Source organism: Lissotriton vulgaris, chromosome 6, assembly GCF_964263255.1.
Source record: "Lissotriton vulgaris chromosome 6, aLisVul1.2, whole genome shotgun sequence".
Classification (NCBI taxonomy): domain Eukaryota; kingdom Metazoa; phylum Chordata; class Amphibia; order Caudata; family Salamandridae; genus Lissotriton; species Lissotriton vulgaris.
The window spans coordinates 792,771,218-792,797,825 of record NC_141694.1 but is presented as its reverse complement, the minus strand read 5'-3'; the positions used below and the strand labels follow the sequence as shown (position 1 = coordinate 792,797,825).

Below are 26,608 nucleotides of genomic sequence, written 5' to 3'. Positions count from 1 at the left end.
GTTTGACAGTGAGAGCATTGATTCTATTACCATGTTCAAAAATATGCACAAAAATAAAGGAGTACAAACATTCAAACAACTTCAAAACAAGTTTTACTCCTGTTACTCTACTCTTAACATTTAGGTGTGTACGTGAGATGCCCTATTAGAACAATTGAGACTAGATCCACAAATCCCCTTGCACTTGTGTGATTTAAAAGAAAAGGAGTCTATGTTTTAGACTGCAAGTAATTAAAAAAAGTGACCTTTCTGTCAGAAATCCTCTTACTCATGCATAATATATACCTTATAAAAATGTAATAATACATAGGAGTCTCACACACAAACATACATTTCACACTCTCCTCTTTTACCTCTTCCCATCCTGGACATAGCGTTTACTCCAGAAAAGGACAGTAATAAATACCTTTCAATAGTGAGAATGAGAACAAACACCTTCAAACACCATGGGTGTCCATGAGAAGGAGGTATCTCCACAAGGAAAATATTTTAGATATGACACTTGCCAGACATTCACAACTTTATACGGTGCTTCTTATGTGTCATTCACTCTGCCCCCCCCTCTTACCTACAACTGTCTCTACCTAGGATTGGCACCATTCTAAACAAAAACCCCATTTTAACTTGTTATGAGAATCTTGAAGGGCCATGAAATGATACTTAAACTATAGTTTGGTTTAAGTCCTTTGCATTAAGTTTTTATCACTACAATTCTGCCTTTTCATATTTAAAAATATTTTTGGAATACATTTAATGCCATTTTACTTTGTATTTCTTGCTTTACAATATTACTTTAATGTGTATGAAATACATGATTTTGATGATAGTCTTAATTTTTAAGTGGCCCACCATTAAAATACTGGCCACTAGTACAGTGGGAGCCTAACCCTGGTTCCTACAGCGATGAGGTTCCTGGCAGCTTTATCATCAATTAGCTACACTATATCCGCGTTCCAAGCCCTTTTCCTAATCTAAGGCTTTCATGTGTAATCCACACCTTATCATCATACACTGCAAAACTGTTTCATCATTTTGTGTCTTTCTAAATCGAAATTCTCTTAGCTAGGCCACAAAGTTGCTGAATGCTAATACACACACTAAAAATCCTTGAATCAGCATTTCATCTTAAGTTGAATAAATTAGTGTTATCGATTTAGTTTACAATAACATTTATTATTATTTAGTTTATAGGGTTCTTTAGGGAAATGAGCAGTGATTATGATCATATTATGACTCCTGTTTTTTTTTATATATATATATCTTTGTTTATTCGGATGCAAATGCAGCCATAAAAGATACAGGCATACATTCATACAACAAAAGGAAAATACACCATATAATATGTAAAAAAGCATTTAATGCAGCTAACACATCATAAAATGTTAAAACAATGCAAATTGATAAAGCTCTGGAGGACAAGGCTGTACACACCCTCGCGCTAAAAGAACTTTACCAATGAATCAATTCTAGAGAGCCAAGATCTGTAAGCGGCACGCAAAAAATGTATCACTGCACAGAGCGTAAAAGGGTTGGGTAACAACTGTGGGCCCGATTTACAAAAGTAATCTGAGACAAAATCCTAAACTTACTACTATTGGTATTCACAGAAGGCATTTAGTAGTAGTAAAGTTAGGATTACTAACTTTAATACTACTAAACTGAAACAAAATCCTAACTTTACAACTTTCGGTATTCACAAAAGTCATTAAGTAGTAGTAAAGTTAAGAATCCTAACTTTACTACTACTAATTTACTTTTGTGAATATTGAAAGTCATAAAGCTAGGATTTGGCTCAGTTTAGTAGTAGTAAAGCTAGGAATCCTAACTCTACTACTACTAAATGTCTTCTGTGAATACCAAAAGTGGTAAGCTTAGGATTAGTTCTGTGAATCGGCCCCTGTAAGTGCAAGAGTGGCAATTTAGCCTGCCTAAACTTCAGACTTTTTAGCAAGGGCCGGAGAAAGAATTTTGTGGGCAATACATTTTTTTTACACAATAGTGAAAAATGTTTTGTGTCCTGAGGAGATCGAATATCGCAGCCACAGGGACCTCTTTGATCTGAGGAAAAAAACTGCAGGGATTGCTTAAAAATGATGAAGCTGGTTTAATCTGAATTGTGTGATTAAGAATCTATCATGAGCATTAGTTAGGGCCGAAAGGTATGTTTCGATACCCAGAACCAATTTTAACATTACAAAGGCCCTCACTGAGGGCTCTCAGCGTTTTCACGATTCACAGGAAAACATTTCTGATGTAGGTCTTTTATGATTTTGACACCCCGAAACTTAAAATGTCATGTGCAAAGAAAATATCTGGCCTTTCTTTAGCCTGGAAAGACTCCTTAACGTATCATATCCAAGGAATTTTATTGCCATGTTTCATTGCCAAACAATCTGATTGGATCATGGGGTTTAAACCCTTATGTTCCCTTGTCCATATCTTTATCCAGCACACTAAAGGTTTGATTGCCTCTTGATCCGCCATGTAATCAACCCCTAGCTCTTCTTGCACAGACCAGGCTGGCATGCCTTGAGGAACTTGCAGGATCCGGCTCAATAACTTATTTTCCGCCACCTGTAACCTGTGTGGGGGCACATACCCCCAGATTTCACTGCCGTATAAAACTCTAGAAATGCCTTTAGACTGTTGATTTTGGCACTGTCTGCATGGCTGAAACCTTTAACTCTTCTTTGTCCTTTTTCCCATTTTACAGATGTCCCGCAGAGTTTACTTCAATGGAGAGAGCTTCATTGCTACCAACCAAAAATTGACACCATTCGAAAGCTTTGAGGGAGGATTTAGCTTTCGAACACTGCAACCCAACGGCATCCTATTCTATCATGCAGATGGGGTAAGCAAACTGTGCCGTATCCTCATGCAGTGCTACCTGCAACTAACAGTTTAACTGCGCAGAGCCAACTTGAAGATATTTTTAAGCAAGCACAACAAAACGTCAATAACTGGCAATGATAGTCTGCCCAGTCTCCTGTTACTCACAAGGTGATTTGATTGCAAGCAATTATAGTTGGGTTGGATTGGACTTCATGGAGATGGGACAAAAATATTTTGAGCTTTTTCAGAGAAGGACTGAGGTTATGTTTCTCTGGGCTGTGTGATTGCTGACAGGATAGAGTGGGGTAGTCATCCTTTTGACTGTTAATATCACTTGGCCATCAGCTGTCACTAAATGGTGCAGCCTATGAGTGTTGTTAAACTCCAGCCGCTGATTGTCATTTACAGCTACCACACAGTTGAGATTTTGTTAATCACAAATGGCCTGTAGTACTTTAGTTGTCTATGCCCTACATTGTGAATCACCTATAAAAAAAACTTTTGATGTTCTTCCAAATAACTGATAAAGTACTGTCAGAAGCTGTAAAATGGACTGTCTAAACAATTTGGTGAACTAATAACTTTTTGTTATTTATAGTAACTTCTTGGCAGTATTGAGTGAGTTAGGGAAATTCCTTATGGCCCAAGAATTAATAGACTTCTTTGGGTCAAAGTAGGTAACGTCTGAGGTTCCCATTAGTACCCACAACAAAAGACTTCTATGGACCGTGCAACCCTCCACATTCCTTTCTCTTGCATCCAGGGACTTAAAAGGTGACTACTCTGCATTGTCCTGCCAATTGGCTGATGCTTTGTAGTCTTCCAGAGGACCAGAGTTTGATTTTCTAAGCAGGACTAGATGTTTCAGTTTGGCTTTTTCTATTTTTCCCAAGTGTTTAAGCATATTTCATTTACTGTTACCTTGTGTACTAGTGCCTCTTTGAGTCTAGGTAGAGTGTAGACTGAGGAGAGGACCAAGGAGACATTCAGATTTAACAATGGAGGCCAAAGTAGAGCATAGGGGCAGCGCTGAGAAGCTATGCAGACTACTTGGAGGTGTCTGCAGAATGAAAAAGATGAAAGGTGAGGACTATAATTGCCAAAAACAAGGCAGTGCATTAATTGTTCTAAGAGTGTGTGGCAATTTTGAGCAGCATCTGAGTTGTGCATTGAGATAGACACCTCCAGGCTGGCCACAAAATATGAGTACTTCAGTAATTTGAAGCTCGGTAGGACTGTCGAGCACAAAGAAGCAACAAGGTCTGTGAAAGAAACATGCCCCATAACTTAAAGCGCTGACCAGAAGCCAGTGAATGTGTGTCAGAGCCCCACAAGTCTTACCTCTGCTTGTGAAGCGATTCCGCAGAGACGACAGGAGCCACCGTCCCTTACCCAGCTTACCCGCACAGAATGTAAAACACGGTAAAGATGAGATGGGAACAGGGAAGGGAGCCAGAAAGGAACAACAGGCCTGGGCTGTGTGGAGTTCGGGTAGGGATATGACGTCAACTGGCAGACAGCTGTAAGACAAGGGAGATTAAATTAGGGAAAGACCTCATCTCCCCCCTTTCATTACAGACCTCTAGGGACACACAGAAAGCCCGCTCACTCACAAACTCACCAGCGTAATGCAGGCTGCCGTACCCAAGAATGGCTTGTTGCTCCAAAGGAAAGAAAACCAACAAATAGCGCTCCTGCGCGTAATGTGCAAAATAAGGTACTGCGCTTCTGCGCATTGAATAACCCCTAAGCAATGTGCTCCTGCACGTGTCCAAAACCCAAGGATAGCGCTTCCTGCGCGTTAGTGCATCCCTGGCAAAAGCATCCAACACGTGGTATCACAACTGGCAAAGGAAATCAGTTAAAGCGCTCCTGCGCTGTGAAATGGTTTTAGGAAACAAAGGAAAAGAAAGTCAATTGCGCTGCAGCGCGGGAAACCATAAGGGAACAGCCGCTCCCTCAATGCGGCAAACGAGGATCACACTGAAAGCGCTCCTGCGCGGCGTAGAGTCTAAGGCAAGGGCACTCTCAGCCAGGGAATGCGGAGATAACCTGCAGCGCTCCTGCTTGGCAGAAACGCGGCGAAACAAGGAACCAAGTCTAGCGCTCCTGCGCTCTGATACTGTAACGAGACAGCAGCCGGGGACTGGCGTTCAGGAACTCGACAGAATCCAAAGCGCTGATCCGGTGGGAGAACGCGGTATTAAGCGTTTTCCCCCGGAAGCGCTTGCCTGGTCTGTGAAGTGAAAGACTGGACCGGGACTCAACTTCCGCCTAGTCATGTCTAGCGTATGTGCCCAGCAGCCTCCAATGACCAGCAAAACGCCGCAAGACAACAATGTGGTACTTCACAGTGCTGGTAAAACAAATTTGTATAGTCTTGTCTAGTGGTAAGAATTCTGAGTCCCAAAAATATTGTCTGAGTTGGAGACAAATATTTCCATATTGTCAGAATAAGATATATTATTGAAAGCAAAAGACTGGGCTCGGTTACCCAGCAGGGCCATTTAAACATTTAGGAATGTAAGACTCAGTGATAAGCCCTGAGAAACACTAAAAGTAAGCTCAAATGGGGAAGATTTATAATGAGGGTGCACGACAAACTGAAAGTGCTTAGAGAGGAATGAAACCATTTGAAAGCTAGGCCGGCAAAGCTGAAGACTCTGTGAGGAAGAATAAAGAGAGATGCCACATTGGCGGCTCCACAGAGGTCAAATAACACTAACCTCAGACTACTGATCTGGTACAAAATGTTTCTAATGTGCCCTGAGGCCGGTAGGAGAGTTGATTCAGTTCTGCAACAGAGACTAAAAAAGGATTTAATTTCATGTAGAAGGGAACTGGCTTCTATGGATTCTGAAAGCTGGGAATTAACTGTGTTTATAAGAATTCTGGTGGCAGCAGGAAGAGGAGAAACAGAATGCTGGTTTTGCCAACACAACAGGGTTGGCTGATGCTTTCTTAAGCAAAGAGACAACCTGAGCTTGAGTCCAAGACTCCGAAGCTAGATCTGTAGTAAGAGAAATATTAAACAGCTAACACAGAGAGCAGGGATTTCACATTAGAGAAAATTTCTCTAGGGGGCTGTACTAGCATGATTAATTTTGTCGGCAGCCCAAGTCTTCCAAATGAGCTGTTGATAGCTTTTGAGGGTCATAGTCAGAAGCATTTCAGTTGAGAGTCAGTGGAAGAGGGTTAAGAGCCTGCCTTAAGTTCATCAAGTTGATTTTAGTCTAGGCTCAAAATTATTTAGGATCCCAAATTTTAGGCTGTGGAAAGTTGAAATAGAACTGCAGAATGGTCAGATCATTAGAGAGTGATAGGAGAAAGGAGTGGCTGGATTGTACACAATTCGGTCCAAGCTCTGGCCTGCAAAATGGTTTAGGACACCAACAAACTGGAAATAAACTGAGAAAGATTAAGAGAAAGCGAACTATTTATTTATTTATTTATTTATTTATTTATTTTCTAAACTTCTAGAGCGCGAACAAATACCACGAATGGTGTCTCGGCGCTGGGCAGACAGAGAGGCACTTCCTGTGCATTATTGAGTGAATAACCAGGTCTTCATTTGCTTTCTGAAGAGCAGCAGTGAAGAGCTGTTTTTTATGTGATGGGGCAAGGAGTTCCAGAGCCTCGAGGCGGCCACCAAGAAGCGTCTGTCTCCCCAAGTGACTGTTCTGACTCGTTAAATGCATAGGGATGCGGATGAGGCAGATCTTAACGCTCTCTTGGGAACATACAGCTGCAGTGATTCCCTAACAAAGTCGGGTCCTTGGCTATTCAGTGCCTTGTATATAATACACAAAGCCCTGAATTTTGTTCTTTTTTTTACTGGGAGCCAGTGCAGTTGGTAAACGACGGATGAGGTGGGCGCGAACTTGGGAGTTTTGGTCAAAATTTGTGCAGCGGCGTTCTGCACCATTTGTAACTTTTTGAAGACCTGCTCCTGAGCATTCAGCAGAAGCCCATTACAGTAGTCCACCTTGGATAACACCAAGGAGGACATCAGGGTTTTCCCTGCAGACAGGGGAAGGTAAGGTAGTAGCTTTTTCACTTTCCGTAGCGTAAAAAAGGAAGAGGAGACTACTGCGTTGGCATGATTAGTGAAACTTAGTTTGTTGTCAAACAACACTCCTAGGTTTCTGGTGGCCACCAGATCGGAGACCAAGATGGTTTTAGGTCTCCAAACACCATTACCTCGGTCTTATCGGTGTTTAGTTTTAGACAATTACTGTCCATCCAATGACTGATGGCTCTCATGCCCGTCTGAAAGTTGGCTGCAACTTCGATCCCGTTTTTATGCACTGCCAACACCAACTGAGTATCGTCGGCGTACGAAGTCACTCCCATTCCATAGGTTTAACTATCCATGATAGTGAGGATCTACGGGTAAGATGTTTTATCAACATAAATGTTGAAATCTCCTGGAATGGAGAAGTTGGCATTTTGAATAATGAAAAGGGTTAATGATTTAGCAAAAGAAATTAATAAAAGTGGCAGGATAATTTGGGGATGGTATATGATGGCACCTGGCAAACAGTAGGTTGGCAAATTTTAAGAGTAAAGATCACAAATTCAGCATCAGATAGGTTGAGGTAAACGAGTACTGAGCATCCAAAATTTGAGTGATAGATAATTGCTATTCGATTTTCCTAACTAATAATAGCGTAGCCGCTGGGAACAGCAAGACCACTATTTAGTGTTGATAACTCGTGGAGGCATATTTCAGTGAGGAACAAGATGTTGGCTTTAGAAGCTGAGATATGTCAAATGTCAAAGCTGGGAGAATATGCTCATGTACACTGAGTAGATGAGAAGCAGCATCTTTCTTATAGGACACCATGGTTAAAGGGGTGTGGCTGACAGAACCATTAGAGCACATCGCGCTCTGGTCAACATGCTACCGAAGTGAAACAACATTTAAAGGAAAAATGAAATATAGATTGGAGAACAGCAACTCCTATGTCCACAGGCTAGCTCCCTTGCCCGAGGCACTACTGCGAACAGAACCAAGGATATAATAATAATGTGGTAAGAAATTATAAAAATAAAGAAAATACCCCTGGAGTCAGGTCCATGATTCAGGAGAGTTATCAGTTTCAGTGACCAAGGAAGGAAAATATGATCTGGGAGGTTACTAGGCTTCCCTCAGTTATGCACAGCAACATGGCCATTAACGCATATTATGGTGATACTTTTGCCATTTAACCAGCAGCACTGAAGGATTTTACATTAAAAAACGTTAAGTTTAATAAAATAGCATACATGAAACCAAAGTAGGCCTACACCCTCAATGCTCCCTACCCTCCTCCTAAATAATGTAATAGAGAGCCCACAAAAACAGTCCAACTACCGAAGGTATTGAAAGGATTCCTTTTGACCATATGCAAAACAACCACCGCCCCATTATCTTTCCTGATACTTTCTGCAATGAGGAAACACCTTAAGTCAAAACTGCAAAGCCTTATTATGCATGTTCATTCAGTTGACCTAGGGTTGACCTCCATAGAAGTGTTTTAACATTTTCGGAGTTTCAATGCATTTTGGTCTCAAAAATAAGATTTTTGAAATACTTTTGCATTAGCAAGATTCTGAGATACACGCCTGTACCCTACATCTGCTCTGCTTCAGCTAATCTTCAAAAGCAGATTTTTCTATTTACCTGGCACATGTTGTCGGCTATGCTTGTTCATTGACTACTCATAAAATCTGGATTAATTTGTCTATGCCACTGTGTAGTCAACCAAAGTTACTACTTTTTCATTAACACCCAAAACCAGGTTTATTTAACTCATCCAGCTCTCTCTAATATGTTGATATTCTACAAGAGTGCTTTTGCAGCTTGTGATAACCTGAATCACCACTGTTATACAAATCCGCTATTCATTCAGCCACTAGGTCAGCTTAGCCAAGTATTTGTGCACAAAATGCAGATTTTCCACAGCATTGTGGGAAGAAAATCAACCAAAATATTATTAACATCCCACAGCCAGTATACATCGCTTTTGGCAACTTCTCCAACCTAATGCACCAAAACTGCCTCTTAACAAAAGCATCTTGTCTAACTGAAACATAATTTACTAAGTCCTGACCTGCTCAAACCACAGTCTATTAAGGTTCACCATTTTAAAAGATATATGTCCCCAAATAATTGAGTCAAAACATTTAGCACACTTATTTCCTCAGCTGAAATTGGACCAATTCCCTGTTTGGTGCACACACAATTACATCTCTGACATGACCGCCTATATGCCTTAGAACTTCCTGGTGCCCAGGAATCCTTGGTTAGATTTCAAGAGCCCACTGATCAGATTCTTCTGTAATACTGCACTCCACAAAATATTGAAGTTTTTTATGCTATCAATTCTCGAATCTCTCCACTTGTCCTAATAGCATCTCCAGAAAACAGGGTAGTAACAAAAAACAAACAACTTACATCTCCATTCAATCACAGTCAGAAACCACACTTGTGATGCCCACAATAAAGTGATCAGCACTATTGTGTCTATGAAGCTTCCAAAGCACATCACCTGTGGCATCACGGCAAGTGTGTGAAACTGTTATGATCACTGCCAGACCCAGTTCCAAATAAAAACCTCTGAAAATTAACATTCAAACAGCTCACAAACAAGTTCCAGTTTGTATGTCTTATTTATTTTCAATCAACCTAAATAATTTGCCTCCAACCATTAATCACTTGAATTTTGAATACAAATCCACTATGCAATTACTTTACCATGGCCGATGTTTCATGTGCACTATTATTTCAATATCCCAGCAAAAATGCAAAAGAATTCTTGTGCCAACTTTGACAGCCATCTTGTCCAAGGACCTCCAAATGTGGGTACATACCTCACAGGCAACCACTAACCTTCTTTAACATCACACAAAACTAGACTCTTTAATTGGCAAGCTATATTACAAAAGGCCTTACAAGCAACTCCAGAAATGTATTGAGATCCACCCCAAACTTTATCTGACTATTCTAAGCCTCAAGTTTGTGTGTCTACACTGAAACTACAACTGTTCCTTGGCTTCTTCGTGTAACTGAAATATATGGGAATGTTTCTCATTCAGCTCAATCATCTGAGCCAAAATTATCTAAGAAACCTGATCTGCTAACAAAACTCGTTGCAACTACCTGTAAGTCATTCTGCACTGGATTCAAATGATTCACCTCAAAAGCATTAGTGTCAAGTAGCTTTTCCACGTTTTCTATTTGTCAAATAAACAATTGTTGTCCTGGACAATCAAATGAATGTTATCTAAGTAGATACTGAAATGTTCACTTCTTTTTAAAAGGCATTTAACAGCAAGAGGCAGAACCTACATGAAGCACTATGATGCCAAAGATAGATTGAATGTGCAAAAGTGAATCTGTATTTTTCTCCTCCCCAGTGCAACTGCAAGGCATAATGGTACTCTTAAAAGGACCCCAGCATACCAATATGTGTTCTTTAAATCCTGACATACAAAATTTGTGAAATTGGGTTGTTGATTGAGCGGGGTTTGAACCTAAATTGGTATGGAATTTTTCTGTGTTGTGTCTTCACATTATTACTGTTTATGTGCTGGAAATACCTTACACATTGCTGCTAAGTATTACTGCTTTTGTGTCAAGCTACCAGAGGGTAAGCCCAGGTTGATGTAATTGCTTTTTGCGATTCACCCTGAAAGGGATTGTGATTGTTACTTGAGGAGGGCTAATACACACCTCAACCTAAAAGCCAAATTTCCTACATCCACAATATCTTAATGTCTCAAAATGGTTTTCATTCAGAATATTGTGAGTAGAATATTGTCAAACAAAACTATTACGGCATAAATATTGACTGAAATATCATGAATGTAAGCATATAAAGGTATGGATAAGTGTACTACAATTAAATCCATGCATATGTACCTTGACAATGCACATAATTTGAAGGCATATTGCGGCAGAGCTAAGAGTAGTTAATCCATACTTACCTGTACATATGTCCATTTCAAAGTTTTTTTTCAGCCAATATTTAGACATGATTTTTTTTATCACAATATTTTTTCTTTTGAAAGTCTGACCTACAATCCTCCGCCGAGTGTTGACCTAAGGCCTCTAAGGCCCAACAAATGTACCATTGCAACATCACAACAAACCGCCACATTCACCATTGCGTCCTCCTCCAATGGAAATCCTGAAGGGAGAGAGCACAACAACTGCGATCCACAGAGAGGTGTGTGAAGAATTGGCATACACCCTCTCTCACCCAAACTCCTGTCTAAATGCAGAAGATTCCAGAAAGCAGTGAGGAATCAGAAACCCTCCTAGCTATATTGCACATGTGACTGTAAACGCCCTAAGGGGTACCAGGAATACCTGCGGACCACTAACTATGAGCCCTCTAGTCAAAATTCATCAAACATACCCAACCACACACAAAGCAAAAATGCTTGACATGTTCTCAAACAAATATATATAAAAATATGGCCAAAGCAAATGGTCACACAAATTACAATGACAAAGACATAGGAAAGGTAAATATTGAAATATATTCACCTGGTACAACCAAGTACGATAAGGACATAAAATGCTCCACACTTCTCTGACGCTCCACATAAGTATCTTAAGATTACAAATAAAATATGTGCCCAGATTTCTCTGAAAAGAGACACTGTACTTTGAGAGCAACATTAAAGGTAGAAGTAGAGATGTAGTGTCCAAAAGGCATTTTTGCCTGTAGTCTGAGTATGTTTTTGGGCAGACTCCTTAATAATAGGTTTTTGTTGTATACAATTAAACTGAGGTGAATGATATGTGTTTTTACCACTCAAAGAAATATTTAAGGATAGGTGGAGTTGTTGCTGACTGAAAGATCTTTTAATATTTGAAGCATGAGAAGAGAGCACATTGAAAAGAAGCAGAGGATGGAGATGTTTTAATTTGTGTTCTTTGGGACCTTCACAGATCTAGCTCCCAGATCTAGCTTCCAGGGTACATTGTACTTTAAAAAACACACAGGCGCCCTGAATTGTTGACCAAATTTGTGTATGCCACACCTTTACTTCAATGTGGCACTTAGGGTGAAAGGTGGACCCCAAAGTCAGAATATGGTGGGACAACCTTCTGGATCCCACTTTAGATGCTCTGAGGGAATGTTTAACTCCCTTTTTTATCCGGTGCTGGTAATGTTGTTCTGAGGATAATGGAGAGGTTGGACAAAATGGATATATAAAAATAGAAGCTTAGCATTAGACTAAGTAAATGCAAAACTCACGGATCCTTTGGGTTATATTTCAGATAGGATAATCAGCCTTTATAATTGTGACATATTGATATGTGTTGGTCTCATAATCTAGAGTGTTAAAGGTAATACTAAAATGACCCTGATATGGTAATGTCAACATTTCAACATAGGAAAAAGATATTCACTTTATGGTGAAGTCAAATTTTAAATTGCAGTTCTGAGAATGGCACTTTTAGAAAGTTGTAATTTTCTTAATTTTGTGTTTTGGTGCCTGCTGCATGTCTCTGATACACTTCTGGCTTTGTGTATCCCCCTTAGACAGCCACACACAGTGGTAGCTTAAGCGGGAGCTTAAGTGTGATAGGAGGGCCATCATGCAAGGATTGGAGGAACAAGCTGGTCGCAGCCTCACTTACACTTGAATAGGCTGTGTCCTGTCACCACACAAAGGGTTGCATACCCCCCTGTAGTAAGTCAGAGCAGTAAGGGAGGACCTCTGTGCACTTCAAAGACCTGTCTTTTAAGCCTACCCCACTTCAAAGGCACAACTGAGTATAAGCCACAGTTGATGGACAGAATGCAGAACAATGTCATACATTCACCCCAGTACAGAGAACTGGGCCTAAATCCATCGGTTTTTTGCACTCCACCCCACCCCAGTTCAGACATGGCCATATGCAAATCAGTCTGACCCTGTGCCTCATGGGAACAGTCCAGCCCGAACTGCCAAGCCATGTCTTTCCTGGACCGGAATCAAGCATCCTAGGACCGGTTTCTGGCTATCAGCTATCATCAGCCAGGATAGCTTGACTCCAGTAGTGTGGAGAGCATGGGACTCACTCGGACTGACGAGTAGAGAGGAAGTTGAATGCTGCACCTTCTATCTATAAGTGATTTATACGCTCCTGATTGGTTTTGGCTGATACATTTAAAATTCTCGCGAAATAACTCGACGGATTGGCTTAGTAATAAAAAACAAGCACTGACAAAGCCAAATGGTCTTGCTTATGAGAGCTATTGCTTTGGCAGTGCTTTGTAGCCATGCTGTACAGCAGTGCAGATGCTTTGCAGTGTGGCTAAAACTAATTTTAAATGGCACTAATACACAACCAGGACTAATGCACTTTTACCCGATACTGCCCTTTACACTACCCCAACCATGAGATATCCCAATCTTCCCTCACACTGTCCCTTTTTACCTTCAGTCTAGCACTTGTATGCTCAAACAATCGCTCCCCTTTCAACCTAACCTCCTTCACCCAAACTGCACCTCCAACACTAAAACTACCCCATCTTCTCACTACCCCATACTTTTAGACTACCCCTCCACTCAAACTACTTCCTATTGTCAAAGAACTCTGCCTACAGTCAGAGTATTTCCACTTACTACCTTCTAGAACAAAGTCACCCCTTTAAACAAACTACCCCTACCTTCATGCGAACTCCATCTTCAAACTACCCCTTCAATGTTGAAACTATCTCCAGTTGTAAACTAGACCCTTTCAACTTCCTCCCCAGCACCGAAGTTACCCTATATTTTGTCACCGGTTTCGGACTAACAGCCCTCATCAGCCAGGCTAGCTTGATTCCAGTGGCAAAGGGAGAAAGGGACCCACATCTAGGCATACCCTGCCAACTTAGGGTAAACACAAGGGAATGATGGATGCCTTTGCCGGGTTAAGTATCAATACATAGGTAAACATACACTACTGTAGACATAATTTTCCATGAGGGACAAAACATTAGATAGGTCACTTTGCAGTACATATTTTAAGAATAATTCTGGATGGACGTGTCTTATAAAAGATACTTCAAACCCATATCTAATATTTCTTGAACAAAGGTTTTAGAAAACACGGAGTAATCTGTTTTAGAGGTGGTTTTATGTCAAGACGTATTCCAAATGTAGATCAATGTCATTATGCAGCCTAGAAATGGTGATCACCATTTTCGATCTTATGATTTTTGTAGGACGTTTTCAATAGGTATTTAGTGGTATTTTAGGTCAGTATGTACAGAGTTCTTTTACAAGACTAAGGGGCATAGGGTACGAGGAAGTGGCTGAGTGAGGCTTTAGCCATCATGGCTTGACGCCTCACTCCACCACTTCTGAAACACAAGGCTGCTCCATGTTTACAAGGATATGGTGCAGCCTTGCCTTCCCCCCTGTGCTGGCGCTACACTTCGCTGTGTAGCACCAACGCAGGTACACTTGCACCATAGTACAAGGGTGTCTGAGTGCAGGGGAGGATGTTTATGTGTAGGAAGGTGTCCCTTCCTGCACTTAAACAATCCTAAAATACAATGTTATCACTTGTATGTGTGCTGCTTCATGCAGCACACATAAAAGTGAAAAAAAATTTTTTTCCAGATTGTTTATGTCCAAGAAGGGGCACCTTCCAGTACATAAACAATCCATGGCAGATTGCTTTTGATGTGCATTTTCTGATCTTTTCAGCTTATAACATGCATAGTTATTTTGTTTTCTTTCCAAACGTAAAAATAGTTCCCCATATTTCAATGATGGTAAACATTTCTTTGAAATGTTATAAGACGCAAGCACTTATAGATTCTAATAAATGGTCAACAATCTACTCAGTGAAATTGTACTGTATGAGAACAACAAAAAATGATTTTTGAATGCTTCTATATTGACTATTAGCAACATATTATTGCTGAAAACTGCACTGATAGAAGGTCATACTCTTGCTGTAGAAGAACTAGCCTTTCTATAAAATACCTCAGAGACCGACCATTCCTTTCAGGCAACTACCAAACAGTAGATGGGTAAACTATTACTACACATAGCCTTCACTCCATAGAGGCCCTATATGCTGACCAACCCCCCAATATATAGACTCATTGTTGCATATAAGTCTTCATGGAAAGCACACTTTCTATAGACATCCAACCCTCATTATCTGCCCAATTTGCTACTAAACCCAACATTCAAGTCCGGATTCTGAAGACCCATTAGATAGACAATCACTTAAAACAGAGAACCGTTGTCTTGTAAAGATGTCTGCACAGAGATGTGACTTTCTTCAGACACCCAAGCTCCATAAGGTGGTGAAGCATTCATGTTTTATAGAACTGGATAATACATTATTTGGAACTGTGTTCTTTTAATTTTTTTTTCATTTATTTCCATTTTGCAATAAACATTACAAAACAATGTTGCCAGTCATAATGGTGTGGTTACTGTGACCAAAATACAGTTTGACACAGATCCCATGGATTCAAGACATGTTTAACATAAGCAAAAGGTGATTTGTCTACATAGCAGTGCACATTCAGTGATAATGAAGCACCTTATTAAAATATTCAGCCTCTATTATAGATGATGAAGGAAGGTAATGGGTTGGAGTGATTGATTTAATCAGGGTTGTAGGTACACAATTATGGCTTGGTGTTTGTGCGATTAGCCGAACAGCGTCTCTCTGTTGAAGGTGAGTAACAAAGGGTGCCCAAATATTCTTGAGCTGGGTGTTCGATGGCATAAGATCCCAGAATGCAAAGAGTTGTTCCTGGCAGTGTGATACATAATTTAACCAAACCTGAACAGTCGGGGTGGCTTACTGTCTCAGTGCATTGCCACTCTATGTTTTGCTAAAAGGATTAGCATTGCAGTGAGGTGTGGGTGTGTGTTGGGTGTGTCCTTCATGTAGCCAAGAAGGCAGACAATTGGGTCATGCATAAGTGGTGACTCTTTAATGGCACCTATTGTGTAGCAAACTTCAAACCATAAATTCGCCACTCTGGGGCAAGACCATGTAAGGTGGAGAAATGTGGCGCTAGGCTTGCGGCAGCGCAAACATTGGGGGTCAGTAATCAGTCCTATTCTGTGAATTTGCAGTGGGGTTCGGTACAGACGATGCATGTATTTAAAATGTATGATTCTTAATCAGTAGTTAGGGGACAGCCTCTGTAGTTGCCAACAGCAGAAGGTCCACTGTGCATCAGACAGGATACAGCCCAGTTCTGCCTCCCAGTATGCAAACTATTTAAAAAAAATAGAAAATAGGAGCCCACCCCAGCACGAAACATACTGCCATAATTGTAAACATACTAAAACCCAGATAAGGACCTTTTAGAATGTGTCAGCTGCAACGGGTCCCATCCGGGTGTCAGGCACCATGGCTGATTCGCACACCGTCATCCTGGAGTGTTGGTAGGGGTGCAGGAATGAATCCTCCCCAACCCCTGCACGCCCTCTTCCTAGCAGCACCGGAAGTAGTGGGCTGCTCAGACGTCAAGAGGTGCACGTTCTGGAACTTTTTGCAAGCAAGTCACGTGCGTGCGCAGAGCTTGCACTTCAACCGGCGGCCGTGCTGCACTGGCCCCTTGCGGCGGCCTTTATAATTTATTTAGGTACACTGACTGTGAGTGTCCCCAAATAAATGATAAAATACGCCGCAATGGGCCAGTGCAGCATGGCCGCCGCCCTCAAAATTGTGCCGCCTGGGGAGGACCCCCCCTCCCTAGCTACACCACTGGGAAATGTGCTTGTCTCCTCATAAATGTAGGAACTGTAAATATGCCTGTCTATCTAGTACAGGACACGTTAGAAAACGTAAGTCACTGTAAAAATGGTTTTCCAAATGTACAAACACCAAATTGCGATTCAGTAACTTGTTACCAAACTGCAATTTGGGTTTGTAATCAAATACTGATTCACTATTTAGAAGGGGCGTCCCTTCCAACTACAGAATCGGTAAAGTATGCATACTTTGCCACCGGTTTAAAAGTGAAGCCCTTCCCCTCTAAGAATGTGTAGCATTGGCAGAGAATAATAGGCTGAGTGTATTGTACATGCTACTGTAGGTTTCACTGCTTGGTGGAATCATAGGTGAACATTCTCTGCCAATGTTCTTAGGTTGTTATGTGTAACCTCAGAATGCCAGTTCTCAGAATGTTATATTTTGAAATGTACTGATTATTGATGAACTGTTGCTGGTGGAGAGATTGCTTGATTTGTGCCTGCATTTCTCGTTGCTCCAGCGTCTTTACTACAAAGTGTTCAAAAAACATGCCACCATCTCTGTGATGGCGCTGAGTCCTAACGTGTCGCACAATGCGATACACCTCATTAATATTCATGAGTCGGGTCAATTTGCGACTTACTAGGAATAGCTAATTAGAAAGTAAAGGTTGTTGCACATTTTGAATACTGATTTCCTAATTGGGATTCAGAGAGAAATGCAACTATGGAAACGGTATTCCTCATGTTAGCACATCTGACCCCTGGTTCTCTAACTTAATCAGTCTACAGATATCGGACAGTGAATTTGCTCGAATTCACCGTATATGGGCCAACTAAAACTCTAATGGGAATTTCTCTTCTATTTCACGTAGCCCAGTCATTATTTCCTTGCCCTAAAATAACTGACAGTGAGAAGGAAAGCAAGTTCATATAGAATTAGGTCATTAGAATTCACCAAAAGTGTGTTGAAGACAAATGTTTACAGGCTTCTGTTCATTCCTGAGAATTGAAGGAATTTGCAGGGGGTGATTCAAATAAATATATCTTGTTTCTTTCAGCCGAACGAGCTCTCTGTTTACTTGGAAGACGGAGATGTGGTCTTCAGAGTAAAAGATGTTCTGGTTAAGTCCTCAGTCAAACCCTACAATGATGGCCAGAACCATTTTGTGATTGCTTCTGTAATGCCAACAAGGTACAGTTATATCTTCGACATGTGTCTGTCTAACAAGCTTATATGGTATGGGATTACAACATTGTAGAAATAGTATGTGAGACTTTAGCTCAGGAGTCAGTCTAGTGGTAAGCTATGGCAGAGTTAGGTTCTATCAAGCTTAAGCCCGCCTTTCCCACAACACATTTGTAACAACAGGTATAGAGAGATATATTCATAACTGGAACAATACAACCCTTCCTGAGTGTGTAGCGAATAGAACTGGTTGAAAAGGTGACCTCATTCTTACAGTGAAAATGTCTTTATAGGACACAAAAATCAGTTTTCCATGCCAGGTATCACATTGATTCCTAACCCTTTGTAGTGACCATAAGGTAGCTCAAAACCACCTGCAATCCAGAGATTATCACAGAATATTACCACAAACTCGCTGTTCAATCCTCTTTTCCTGATGGCACCAGTTTCTTTTGTAATATATTTACACTCAACATATCCATCAGCAATTTTTCTTTATATAGTATATAGGGAGTCTCTGTTCACTTAGTCTGTGTGCGTGCTTGCGCTCTCAGTATTTCTAGGTGAATATTTTTGTCTGAATAGTTGGCAAAAGAAGAAGGCTGGAAATATTTGTGGAGTCACAATTATTAACACTCTGTAAATTCACACCCAAACAGGAAAAGTCCAAAGCCATGGCAATCACATTTAAAGTGAGGATTTACACAGAAGTTACCTCAAAAAGGAGTGTGTGTGTGTGTCTATCTGTGGCCAGAATGGGGCGAACATCTCTCATCTAGGAAGGGTAGCCCAGCTGCAGTTTGTTTTATTTTAATTTGGAAAATTGTTTTTGTGTGGTACTTATTTATCCTATAATTTCCAAGACATCATTTTAATGTACTGTTGATGAAGAGTTTATGTGTCCCTATGCCGCATACCTTTTAGTCCGCTCTCATCTTGCTTCTTGGTCACTTGTTTTAAAAGCTGTTATTTGTGGTTATTCTGCTGTTAATATTTAGTGAATTGGAGGACAACTAGAATACACTTTACCATAGAATAAAATATGGCCCAATCTAGGCTACTGGAGAAGAAACACTTCTGCAAGATTACACATTTCTTTGGTAGAAACCCAACTATTGTGTATGCATCAATCTTTCTCACACAAAGAAGTCTTGAGAAAATGAATAAATTAATTTCATGAATGTTCCATAACTTTGTAATGGTGTTTTTTGTTTGCAGGTATGAGCTGGTAGTAGACGAAGAAGACAAAAATGTTCAAGAAAAAGAAAAAACAGAACCAAGACAGTCAATAACAACAGCCAAAAAATACTACTTTGGTGGGACTCCTATTGGCTTTGCATACGCCAACCTCACTGGTTGTATTAGCAATGCCTATTTTACCAGGTATGTCGGTGTCTCACACAGATGCTTTATAGAGAGGCAAGTCTGTGATTGAGCTGAGCTTAGAGACCAGTCTTGCTGTGCAAATCACTGTAATATTAAGTATAGTTAATAGGTATTGAAGAATTTGTATTAAAAACTTGAAAAAGTAGTATGCATATTGATAAAGGAAGAGATTTGGAAAGAAGACTTGCCAAAGATATCATGCTTTATTGTGGTATAAAACTCTATTATTGTTTGAAAGTCAATCTGCAAACATGGCACAGATTGAAAATTTAAAGCTCTGTCTGGTGTTTACCATATTATATTGGGTTGTTATCCCTATCCACTCCTAAAGTAAGCTTCTAGTGTTTGTTTTGTGATCGTTAGATAGTGACATTGGACATTTAGTTTTCTTCCGTGAAAGGTGAAACCATTTAGAAGACAGTTACAGAAATTTAAATTAGAATCCTACTAGTACATAAATTATACAATGTACAAGAGGGCCGCAATTTGTAGGGAAAGAAAAAGGCAAGGGAGAACAGATAAAAACAGATTGAGCTATAAGCCCATCAAAGGTAGGTACAAATAGTCCTTCTAGAGTTTATGGTTTTGTGATCTAATTATCTGCTGAGTGTTACAGTACAGGGTACGTAGACAAGCACTACTGTACGGATAAACAGTATGCTAATATGTACAATTGGAATACAGTACTTTTGCTTCCCAGTCGGTTGGAAATGTAAAGAAGTGTTTCAATTGACAACTGACAACCTGGTCCCTTGATTAATTTGGCAATTTCAGCTTTGATCTTTTTTGTTCACATGTTCACTATTTTCGATAACAGAAGGCATCAGGCTCTCAAGGCGATGGGGGAGGGAGTTCTTCTATATCCTCATAGAGTGATATTCAGAGATCCATATACCTTTTTTCTCTAAGGACCTTGTAATAATTTTAGATTATCCATCTCTACAGTCATACAGAGACAAAACCATGTTTTTGTTGCACTACATTTGTTCATCACAGCTAGAAATGTTGATTTGCTGTACCCACTCATCCACAAAAGAATAATCTGCGGGCTGACTCAGGGGTCTGCTCTTCAGCCATTATCGTTCAATACTGACATACATCCTGTGACCCAAGTCAATGAATAGCAATACTTGTACTTTCAAATGTATGTTTAAACCAACAAGAAAGACCTTGTGCTACAGTTCTGACCTGAGAAACTTTAAAACCATTTCTAAGCAATGCAGACTGCCTTATTTATGTATGCACCATTCTTGAATAGGTCAAATACAGAGGTTCTGGTGACACAAAATGATAGGAAATGGAAGCAGGAAAGCCATATTGACACCTAGCCAATGTAAAGAAATGATCCAAAAAGCAAGAAATCTCAGTGCTCAGTCAATATACAATTCTCATTTATCACACAGGAAAATGGCATTGCCAAGGGGTTAACCCTGTAGCAAGACATGTTCAGAACGATCCGTAGACTATTGTACTCCAGTTTTTGTGTGGAGTTAATTAGATCATTGGTGCTATAAGTAATAGACTTCCATAATATCCTTTATGTGCCTACCCTAAAACAGATATGAACAATACAGAAGATACAGAATCAGGGTGCAAGGGTATGCATTGGTGCAAGATCGTATCACATCAGCCTTGAAGTTACTTCACTGACTCATAGTGGAATGTATGATCGCATTCAGCACAGTCTGTTGAGATAAATCTATGATAGTGTTACTAATCCCCTCTCTCCAAGAACAAATACAAACAGATCAAAGAAGGAGCGAAATGCATTAGGATACAAAGAGTTAGCACGAGCATGCAGTCCACTAACTTTCCGCCAAAAATATCAAGCCTGCATTTTGTACCTCGGGTACATGCAGCGGTAACTCTCTAAATCCAACGTCTCAAATGCGCACCACAACCTATTCAACCTACGTAGAGAATTCACACATAGAGGACTTTGAACCAGACCTTGAAGCAATTTTATACATAGCACATCAGCGCTGCCAAAATACCTCAGACTCGTATTGCCTTGCACCCAATAGTGAATCATAGCAGTGATTTTCTTACTAATTCCACAGTTCGCTATATCAAGTGCCTAAAATAAAGCCTGGGCTTCAATCCAGCTCCAATAACAATCTGACCTGTAAGGTACAGTAAAAATAATATTTTCTTATTAAGAAGAAAAAGAAAATCACAAACAATCATTGCTATTTTTTTGGGTCTTCATCTTGCTTCCTCTCCTGTTTACCCCATCCTCACATCTACATTATGTTACATGGACCGACCTCCATAGCCCCAACGTGGTTGCCATCAAAATCTTGTTGTGTACTCCCAATCATAATCACCAAACAAAAGTAATGCTACATACACACAACCACTAGGAGATTTCAGACCTCACTAACAGATAGTTTGGTAGGCCTGATGGAAGTGTTTGTGCTTTGAACTAGAACAGATAGTCAGAAAATTTAGTATTTATTTTGCAACTGGATGGGTGAGCTCTCTATGCACCAGATGCTTTAGTGCTGAATGATATGATATAGGCAGTTTAAACTGAGGTGGCAGTATGAGGGAACACTCAGATTTGGTGCTGGGTATGGTTATGGTTGTTACAACACACCTATTAAAAGCAATCTCTATATGTCATTAACATTTCATTTCAAATATGCGCACATGGGTGATCACTATGGTTAAAGTAAAGTTTTGTCACTGTGCAGCATTTCTGGAACATAAGAACACATGTTTGTTATACACCAATTTTAATACACTTTTTGTAACTTTTCTGCAAAGCACAAGGCAAAGGGGTTTTGTTCTTCCAGAGTAAGGGAGAGTATTTTTGTTGTATTATATGATTTCCAGTCTTGATGAAGTCTGTTGATGAAACATGTGTTGACTAAACTAGAACAAATGAATAGCTAGAGAGAATCAACCGAAATAAAAACGGACCGGACTACTAACAGTGTTGGCAACATTAGTTCATGGACTATCAAATGGACTAGGTGCTCGAGGGATTCAATTCAGCTTGATACCTTTATGGTTTCTATATTGTTGCTGCAGCTTCTTAATGGAAGACTATCCTGTTCCTGGGTACTTGCATAAGAAGAAATGTCATGTTGCTCAAATATTGCCTCCCGAAATTAATAGATATTCTGAGATGTGACAGTATTTGCCCACTTCTTAGGTTTTTGAACTTTTAATCTTTATAGTATTTTCACCATAAATGTTTAAAAAGGCTAGCCTAATCCTTCATCTGTAGGAAAATAATCACATATATTAAATACATGTTCATAATGGTTGCATTTCTGTGATGGTAAGATTCCTGAAAAAATTGTTCTTTACATCCAACTTCACTGTAGGTAAGAATCATTCCCAGCTGCTCAACAGCTGTTCAATATTCTTACTAGTCCATGGTAGCATACTGGCATTGCCACTCACAGCTCTTGCATTGCTCCGTTGGAAACAAGCTATTTAATTTTATCCAATCATACCACAGGTTGGACAGAGATGTTGAAGTGGAAGATTTTCAGAGGTACAGCGACAAGGTACACGCTTCATTGTATGGATGCCCAGTGGAATCATCTCCAGTAGCCCTTGTTGTTCAAAATAAGAAAAACTCCTCTAAACCAAAAGCAAATCGAAACAGAAAGGTAAGTTTTGGCCGGTAGAACAAAAACATTAAAATTTCTTTGGTTAAACTGAAATGACTGAAACTGCTCTGATGCTGAACCAATAATTCTCTGAAGTCCATTAAAATCCAATATCATCCTCCATCTTAATTTTAAGGTTCTGAGTCCAATCTCTCTTGGCTCCAGCAATCTCCTTTACATCTGATGTCCTTTCTCCTTCCCTATCATCCATTAACCTATTGCAGCTGTTTTTCATTTTCACAAGAAACTCACTTTGAGAAAACATCATTACTAAAATCTCTACATTCAGGTTTTAAAAAATGTGCATTCTCTTCCTAGACAAAGGGCCAGATGTATGACCCGTTTTTGCGTTCGGGAGATTGGCCCATTAGCAACCGCAAAAAAGGGTAATGGCATGTACAAACGCTATTTTGCAAGTCACTGACTCTCATTATAGCGTTTGTCACTCTTGCTATTAGAAAGGGGTGTCGCTTCCTAATAGCGAGAATCACTGCCATGTACTAATGTTTTGCGACTGCATTTGCGGCTGCAAAACATTTGCAGTTTACCACCTGCTTCAAGTAGGTGGTAAACCACTCACAAACAGGGAGGGGTCCCCAGGAGACCACTTCCCCTTTGCTAGTGTGTGAGAACATATTTTGTAAGAGTAGGCAGTGGTCTCAGGGACCACTGCCTACCCTTAAAAAATGAAACTGAAAAGTTTCATTTTTCTTTTTTAAATGCATCCCGTTTTCCTTCAAGAACAACTGGCTGCATTAAAAAAAAGAAACTGCTTTATTTAAAAAGCAGTTCCAGACATGGCAGTCTGCTTAACCCAGCAGACCACCATTCCTGGGAGTGCTAGCAATTCACAATGGGATCGCAAATTGCGCTTGCCTCATGAATATTAATGACACATGCAATTTGTGACCCCAATGTAAATTTACTCATAGTAAATGTACTCTTTTGCTTTTTAGTAATTTTCCTGCTTTGGCTATTCACCATTTACTCCAACTCCGAGCTGGAATAAATGTGTGTCTGCTGTGAGTCCTTTTTTTAGTAGTAACTATAGAAGTGCAGTTTGTGAATACGAAGGGGGCTTACTCTTTTGAGGGTGGGTGCAAGTACTCTACTTACTAACCCCCCCAAAACCACTTCCCTTTAGAATCACTTACAGTAATGTACACTTTTGAGTAACTTTCCTGCTTTGGCTATTCACCATTTACAAGTGCACAATTACTCAAAAGTGTAGACTTACTTGTCCCCACCCAATCAAACGGCTTTAGAGTCAGCATAGGGAAAAGCCTAAACATTTTACTAAATTTTTAATAGCATTTAAAAAATATTTTTATGTTAGTTATTAGAAGCAATTACTGATATATTTTTACTTTTATTGTAGAACAGTAAAAAAGGTTTCACCATTATTTAACTTAATTTGAAATTAAAAATTGCATTATTTTGTCTTGATTTATTTATTTAATTAAAGTGTTAAATGTATAAATTTATAAAAGGTGAATAAAATATTGTAAAATAAAATAATAATTAGGTTTTGTTTACAGACAATTTTTAACGTTAAATAACATTTGTCTCTGCTTCCATTGTTTTACATGGGTGGATAATGCAGGACCTGTAGGTAGCCATAGGTGGTGATGGATGTACTCGAGCTGGAGTAAATTTATGACTGTGTGAGTCCGTTTTGCAGCAGTAACTTTAGAAGTGAAGTTTGTGAAGACAAAGGGGGCTTACTCTTTTGAGGGTGGGTGCAAGTACTCTGCTTACTCCCCCCCCCCCACCCCTTCCCTTTAGAATTACGTTTTCACTATTTTCCAGCCACTCCCTCCCGCTCGTCCTTCCCACTTTACCACTAAAATGTATAATTATGTGTGCGGACATGTCTGCATTTGAAGCGGAGATCTCATCACATAAAAGATAGGAGAAGTGGAGTTGTAGATGTTGCAGTTCTATTAAACACAGTAGACTTTGTGAACAGGCCCCTAAATGTACAACATGGAAACTTAGTGAATATAATATCTGTCATGGTATAGTCACAAATAAAGCAATGCATTGGAATGTGGTCACAAATGTTTCCAATGAATTGGCAAAACTCATATGTATAGGTCTATCAATCTAAATATGTCAGTACAAACAGAGGGGGTTTTCTTCAATATCACTGTTCCAGAAGAGAGGCCAAAATACCCCAGTGGTGCTCAGAGCTCCAGATAGCAGACCAGGTTTTTCTATTATATCAGTGCAAAGAGCACAGGGCGGTGCCTACAAGATATTTTTTGGAACCTACCAAAGGTGTGAGATATACCTAGCTTCTCTATTATACGTTCTGTCCTATTGGTGATCCTCTCTAATAAAAGAGAGGAACCCCAGCAACCAAAAGGGGATAGGGTTCAAAAAGACTATAAGTCAAATAAAGTGTCCCCTTTGGGTAGAATTACATATCAATTAATTACAATTCAACACTCAACATTACATGCATAATTAGCCAAATCAATACAGCCCAGCAACAGCAAAGACGATGCAAATAGTTAGAATTAAAAATGTGTACAATTTATTACAGCAGACATCAATACATTAAACTAATCCGGGTAAAAAATTCTTACATAGTGGGAATAACAACATAGAAAATGTTTCTAATTAAAAGAGAAAAGGACACATTAGTCGGACATAGTTCATACAAACTCCAAATTGTACAAATATCCTAAATGGAGAAGTTATTTGGTCCAATAGCTTTATGTGTCACAATTCTAACAAAGCATCGACGCGTTTCGGTTTTGACAACTTCTTTAAAAGCCAGCACCTTCCTCAGGATTCCCCGGTCCGTCACGGCGATTTTGTGCCGATTGAACGGAGGGACGCGACTCCTCTCCCTTGCTGCCTACATAGGTGCCTGTAACTTCTGCCGCCCTGGTGAGAGCAGTGTGAGCCGGCGCTGACAGCGTGTTGGAGCATTTTTAATTGAAAGTCTGGCGCTGGTGCGGTTGACTGATAAACCGTCCAGCGTAATTATCTTTTACTCTGTGTAGCGCCTCAGTGCTACTCTATTTTTTAAAAATAATACATCTAATGGGGGGTGAATTTGTGTGCTGATGTAATCATTTTGGTCTGCACTTGGTACCCACCTGATTCGGTCCCCGGTCCGTCACGGCGATTTTGTGCCGATTGAACGGAGGGATTCGACTCCTCCCCCTTGCTACCTACATAGGTGCCTGTAACTTCTGCCGCGCTGGTGAGAGCAGTGTGAGCCGGCGCTGACAGCGTGTTGGAGCATTTTTAATTGAAAGTCTGGCACTGGTGCGGTTGACTGATAAACCGTCCAGCGTAATTATCTTTTACTTTGTGTAGTGCCTCGGTGCTACTCTATTTTTAAAAATAATACATCTAACGGGAGGTGAATTTGTGTGCTGATGTAATCATTTTGGTCTGCACTTGGTACCCACCTGATTCGGTCCCCGGTCCGTCACGGTGATTTTGTGCCGATTAAACAGATGGACGCGACTCCTCCCCCTTGCTGCCTACATAGGTGCCTGTAACTTCTGCCGCTCTGGTGAGAGCAGTGTGAGCCGGCGCTGACAGCGTGTTGGAGCATTTTTAATTGAAAGTCTGGCGCTGGTGCGGTTGACTGATAAACCGTCCAGCGTAATTATCTTTTACTCTGTGTAGCGCCTCGGTGCTACTCTATTTTTAAAAATAATACATCTAATGGGGGGTGAATTTGTGTGCTGATGTAATCATTTTGGTCTGCACTTGGTACCCACCTGATTCGGTCCCCGGTCCGTCACGGCGATTTTGTGCCGATTGAACGGAGGGACGCGGCTCCTCCCCCTTGCTGCGTCACTTCCTCTAACTTCTTATAGCAGGTGATGAGTACTCGACCGCGCAG

General features: G+C 40.2%; 1 protein-coding gene across 1 annotated transcript in view; it reads left to right on the top strand.

Moving 5' to 3' along the window:
- The window catches only part of LAMA4 (laminin subunit alpha 4), a 583,946-nt gene that overhangs the window by 505,526 nt on the left and 51,812 nt on the right, over positions 1-26,608 (top strand). Inside the window, exons 29-32 of the mRNA XM_086926829.1 lie at positions 2,714-2,851; positions 17,598-17,731; positions 18,944-19,108; positions 22,584-22,737. Coding sequence (XP_086782955.1) covers positions 2,714-2,851; positions 17,598-17,731; positions 18,944-19,108; positions 22,584-22,737 — 591 coding nt within the window. The remainder of the gene's footprint in view (positions 1-2,713; positions 2,852-17,597; positions 17,732-18,943; positions 19,109-22,583; positions 22,738-26,608) is intronic.